General features: G+C 36.2%; 1 protein-coding gene across 1 annotated transcript; it reads left to right on the top strand.

Annotated features, from left to right (window-relative positions):
- Positions 1–1,187: 1,187 nt before the first annotated feature.
- Positions 1,188–4,446, top strand: LOC122305842 (70 kDa peptidyl-prolyl isomerase-like). The gene is made up of 3 exons (XM_043118367.1): positions 1,188–1,542; positions 3,009–3,269; positions 4,135–4,446. The coding sequence occupies exons 2-3, from the start codon at positions 3,047–3,049 to the stop codon at positions 4,305–4,307; spliced, it is 396 nt and encodes a 131-aa protein (XP_042974301.1). The 5' UTR covers positions 1,188–1,542; positions 3,009–3,046; the 3' UTR covers positions 4,308–4,446.
- Positions 4,447–6,000: the final 1,554 nt, after the last annotated feature.

The raw sequence follows: 6,000 nt of genomic DNA, 5'->3' as shown, positions 1-6,000 counted from the left end.
ATTTTGCCTCCATGCATGTTGGCAATGTATCTACTACTCGGCTTGGCTAAGGAACATGTTACAGTTGGCATGTGAGAACCACGCTGGATTATAGTTAGATCCCACAGACGACGCCAATGTTAAGGACGTGTCCCACTTCCCCTCTACAACCGTTTACCTGCGTGATGTCAAGAAGATACGACGTGATTCGTCTAAAAAAAACTCCGATGCTTAAGTCAGCAAAGTATAATTAAAACGATTCAGAATTCAAAAGAGAGTTTGATCCCGTACTATCAAGGGTTACTTGGTATATATTGGCTCATACATGATGCTTATCTTGTTCAGATTTTATCGGTGTGGATCATCACTCAGTAACCGAGATGATCACGTATCTGAATGAAATCTTTTATCTTTCGGTAAAAGGTGGGGTGGTGTGTAACTTTGTTGAGCTTTGGATTCTCTAATCCCCTTTAGTCAGCCAAGGACCTCCTCTAGTGGGCTTTTCTCATATTGAATTCTCAAGATAGAATGGGTCCTCGGCCAAAATAGACCCTCCAATAAACACTGCCTACGCAGAAGATGCTTACTAGAGCTCACGAACTTACGGTTCCATGCCTACGCAGAAGATGCTTATTGAATTTTTGACCATGCCTCCCAACCTCTGGGACAGGCGAAGGTGTACACAATATATGAATAATCAAAGGCTAGCAGTAGTTTTCACTTTTCATGTTTTTATTTTTTGGTTGGTCAGTAGCTTTCAATACCTTAGATTATACCATTATCTTCTGTAGTGCATGAACCCACAAGTCACAACGTAGTCCTCACGTTTGTTATGACTTGTCTTGGTAGACTCGTAATAGTCGCCGTTGAAATGAAAGGAAACAACTATTTGTAAACTTTGATCTTGGAATTTATTTTTAGAGATGGTTTCAGCTATAAAATATCTCATAACATTTGTGAATACACTGAATAAGAATGAAATAATTTATAAACAGTCATAAAATGATTTGAATTTATATATTTTATTAGATTTTAAAAAATCGTCAAACTATTTACAAATTATTTTATTATTATCTATAAAATTTTAATCTCATTTCATTACCCAAATATGCATAGGACTGTTCATATGGGCTGGATTTTATCCGGCCCCGCCCGGAACCCGGATAACCGAGTGTCCAGTTATGGGTTTCGGCCCGAATTTGATCCGGGCCGAAACCCGCATTTTTAAAACCGGCCCAATCCGGGCTGGTTATGGGTATTACACACGGGTACCGGATTTAAACCCCGGTACCCAGTTTTTGTATTAAACCAAATAAAAATCATGATTCTCATTCGGTCGACGGTCATTTCTTCTCTCTCTCTCTCTCTCTCTCTCTCTCTCTCTCTCTCTCTCTCTCTCTCTCTCTCTCTCTCTCTCTCTCGTCCGAGCCCAACAAATGTAACCCAGCCTTCGCCTTCAAGTTTTGCCGCCGTCTATCTCTCTCGCCGCAGCCGCCAGACTTTAGATCGATATTATCTCTTCTCTATCTCTCTCTCGATTGTTCGATCGACCCAAAGAAGAATGTAGATCTGCTATTTTTTGTTAAACATGGGTGTTTTGTTTTTTCAAGTTTTTTAGATCTGCTATTTACGTTAGATCTGCATGTATCCTCTTTTTTTCTTTTTTTTTGGGTTTTTTAGGGTCAAATCTGTGCTAGCCATTTCTGTTCAAGTTCAGATCTGTAATAGTTTTTTTAGGGTTTTTTTTTTTTTTTTTTTTTTTCGTTTTGAGTACTTTGTTGATTTGGGTCTGTTTTGTTTTCATTTCTTTGTGTTTTATGCCAAAATCTCTCCTGGGTATTTGGTATTTAGTGTTTGTGAATCACTATCTAGTGTGGGTTTTGATTGACGTTCAAAAAACGTGTTTTATGCCCAAATACCTTGTAGGCTAGTCCAAAAATGTGTTTATTGACGTTCTGTTGCACAAGCAAATGACCCTACAATTGAACATATTATCACTCCTCGTATTGCTCTTACTACTGCTGAATATTTGGCTTATGAATGTGGGAAGCATGTTCTTGTCATTCTTACAAATATGAGTTCTTATGCCGATGCTCTTTGTGAGGTAATAGAAAACTTCACGCTTTAAGTTTCTTTTTGTGGTGTTGGAAGTTATTCCATGTGCTTGTTAATTTTTCATGGCTCCTAAGTAGATTAGAAAGTCTAAGCCTACTGTTTGTCAAGAGTATTTTTATGCATTCAAGATCTCAAGAACTTCTTAATACAATTTGCATGACTCAGACTACTGATTGCTACTATGCAGCTGTCTGCTGCCCGTGGCTATGTTTTTTTTTTTTTCTCTATTTTTTTGTTCTGTCTTTGGTGATTTTGAGTTTTTTTTTTTTTTTAAGAGGATGTTTGAATGTTTGCTATGGTACTTGTCCTATTTCAGTTTGTGTTGGGGTCTCCTGTGGATTTACTCTTGGTTCATAGTCCTGTAGCCTAATCCCATCCATGACCCAATGTTTTCTTTCTCATTTCTTTTCCTGAATTGGTTTATTTTCTTTATGTTTAATTTGTGGGTTTGAGTCCTGTGATTGTCCTGACAATGTTTTACCATTGTCTTATTATGTTTTGTTTTCGTCATTAAGTCAGTGTACACTATCTTCAAATGTTAGTTAGTATACTTAATATAGATTCCAGCTGTTGGAATTGCTCACTAATAATTGTAATGTGGGACAATGTAGTAGCTTTGTTTACCTTAATATCACTAGATTCTTCTTTGACCTTCTCAATAATTCCACCATATTTCTTTTGCATATGCATGCCTTTTGGTCACAAGGCAGCAAGCATCAACATAGTTCTTAGTTCTTCCTTAGGGCAGAAAGACACATCATCATAGCTTTTCATTCAGCCTTTTTACCCAAAATATTCTGCATAACTAATAGATTTATCATTTCTTTTTATTTGGAGATCAGACAATAGTTGATTAGATCTCGTTTGCATTTATTAGGTGTCGCTAATATGCTTCTTTAACATTTCAATTTCAGATGAAGTTATAAAAGGATGGGATGAAGGGGTCACGACCATGAAGAAGGGTGAGAGAGCAATCTTCACAATACCACCAAACTTAGCCTATGGGGAACTCGGCTCTCCACCCTTGATTCCTCCCAATTCAACTCTCATTTTTTATATTGAAATGCTGTCTTGGACCACTATCAGAGACATAACTGGTGATGGAGGAATACTGAAGAAGATAACGAAGGAGGGTGAAGGATGGGCTACTCCAAGAGAAGCTGATCAAGTGCTAGGTAATATTGATAGTGTTAGGAGAGTTTTTCTTTTGTTAAACATGAAAAACATAAACTAAAATACAGTAATGCATCATTGAAGTTGTTTTGATAAGAATAAACTACAATCTTGCTAAGCTTTGCTATTAACTTGTTAACAAACCCCAAGTTGTTGTTTTAGCTTGGAAGGATGATGGTCTGTAGTTCCTATCTTCATTGTATATATCAGTCTGAAGCTTTTGGAATTTCTTGTTTTAGATTTCGATGCTTTTCTATATTAAACCAAGACAGTGTACGCTATTATCCACTGTAAGTATCCATAGTCCATATTTTTTAGAGTACTTGTTTTCAAGACATGTATGCAAAAACTGCAGTTTGAATACTCTGTACTGAAAAACCAGCTTGAATATTTGTTCAAGGTAAGTATATCCTTCTGTTGAAGGAAGCTTATAATATTTTTGAATGATTTTGATCATCCAGGGTACCAGAAAATATGTCAATATAATTAATGATTGCTTGAAGAAAATAAAATCTTAAATGCCCAGAATATCATTGAAATTATTCTGAATTTTCATCTTTTGGCCTTTCCAAACACCAATTTGGTTTGAGCATTGAATGCTCTTCATCCCATGATAGAGAATCATTGAGATCATTGTAAGGAAATTTCTATCAATTCTTCCTCCAGTTCGATGTTCAAAAACATCCTTGAATGGCATCCTTGGCTGATTTTCTAGTTTGTTTTAACATTTGCATATAAATTGTGATGTATAAATAACAAGCACAATTATGTAATATTTATTGGCTTGCATCTTAACATGTGGTATATATTTTGCTTGCTTTATTGAATATTAACATTGGCTATAGGTTTACTCGAATTGTGATGCAGTTGCAAATAATGTGAAACGCCTCGCAGAAGGAGCAAGTTTTATAAAAGAAGTTTATATTGTAGTCACCTGTGGATTTCCTTGGAGACCATTCCAACTTGCTAGGGAATTCACTAGCCTTTCTAGGCATGACCCATGTCATTCCTACAAAGAGATCATTCCACATGGTCTTTGAACTAATGACTGAACTAATGATAATAGCTTGTAATTTTGTATTTTGTAATGTAATTAAATATCAAATAATGTAATATGAAGTGAGATGTACTATGTGATGCATGCATTTTATATTATAAATACTAAATTTCTATTTTTTAGATGCATTTAGTTAAAAAGATAATAAGTTTTCTGTATTAAAAAAAATATTTTTAAAATGTAATGGAATATAGGCTTTAGATTTTCTTAAAAAAAATTGCTTTACAACATCTTTTTTGTTCCAAAATTTAGTAGTATATTAGCCTTAGTAGTTTAAAAAAAAAAAAAAAAAAAAAGGGTACTGCCCGGTACCCAGATTTCCGAGTTATAAAAACCCGGATTCATCCGGGTTTCGGATCGGGTCATGACCCGGGTATATCCGGGCCGGAACCCGGTCCATATTTGGACTCCGGATTCTGGGCCGGGTATACCCGGATACCCGGTCCGAAACCCAGATGAACAGCCCTAAATATGCATTATCCCTTATTTGCATTGAAATTTGAATGGCAAATCAAAGTTTTGCTGGGTGTTCCTATGAATTTATGACCATGAATATTGCACTCCCAACCGGTACGGAACGGGGACCAAATATATTGAATAATCAAAAGCTTTAGTTTCATGTTTTTATTTTTTGGTTGGTTGGTCAATAATCAAAACCTTAGATTATACCATTATCTTCTGTAGTGCATGAACCCACAAGTCACAATGTAGTCCTCACGTTTGTTAAGACTTGTCTCGGTAGACTTGTAATAGTCGCCGTTGAAATTAGAGGAAACAACCTTTTGTAAACTTTGATCTTGGAATTTATTTTTAGAGATGGTTCCAGCTATTAAATATCTCATATTATTTGTGAATACACTGAATAATAATAAAATAATTTGAATGGTAGATCAAAGTTTTGTTGGGTGTTCCTTATACGAATTTATGACCATGAATATTGCACTCCCAACCCCCGGTACGGGACGGGGGACCAGATATATTGAACAATCAAAAGCTGTAGTTTCATGTTTTTATTTTTTGGTTGGTCTATCAAGTCCTTAGGTGAACCTCTGTTCACTACAACAAATTGAAGTTTTTCCCGCAAGGGCATTTGGTGGAAATATGTGGGGGCTATGTGAGAAAAATTCTTTTCTCACCAATTCCGTTCGTGAGACGTTGGTGGCATATAATTCATGAGCAATAACCTTTTCGCATGATAGAACTAACTCTTGGGAAAAAACTATCTTTTGTCACGACAGGAATGAGTGGAAAAAACTCTTTAAGTCCGTGGCAAATTGACTTGCAATCTATACCTTTGTGGTGAGAGGAACCTTAGTTGCCACCAGAGCTATAGTCCCAAAAAGTGATTTTGCCATGACTTCAACCGTCACTTGTTTAGTGGTATAAAGGTTTTAGCCACTCACTTGATCGTGAGTCAAGAGGTTTTGGGAGGAGATGATCTCGTGATAAATATTTTTTAGTTACCAGCGTACTTGTCAAAAAAACCCAGTAAGTTACCACCACTGCCATTGCAAATATGTATTCTCCGTGAGAACATTTCATCGCTAATAAGTATTTCCCTACAAATGTGACAGTGGCTAAAGTTCTGGAAGCCATGCACTGCTTTCGTGACAAATAGTAGTAGCTAATCTTTTGGTGGGGTGGCTGACCTTGTTATTTCCATGAGGAACATAAGT

Source organism: Carya illinoinensis, chromosome 3 (genome assembly GCF_018687715.1).
Source record: "Carya illinoinensis cultivar Pawnee chromosome 3, C.illinoinensisPawnee_v1, whole genome shotgun sequence".
Classification (NCBI taxonomy): Eukaryota; Viridiplantae; Streptophyta; class Magnoliopsida; order Fagales; family Juglandaceae; genus Carya; species Carya illinoinensis.
This window is presented reverse-complemented; position numbering and strand designations above follow the sequence as displayed.

What these genes read in the sequence shown, in the direction of transcription:
- LOC122305842 (XM_043118367.1), top strand. Translation starts at nt 3,047, where the DNA reads ATGAAGAAGGGTGAGAGAGCAATCTTCACAATACCACCAAACTTAGCC. An exon ending in AGAAGCTGATCAAGTGCTAG is followed by an intron (nt 3,270 to 4,134) that starts GTAATATTGATA and finishes ATTGTGATGCAG; the next exon opens with TTGCAAATAATGTGAAACGC.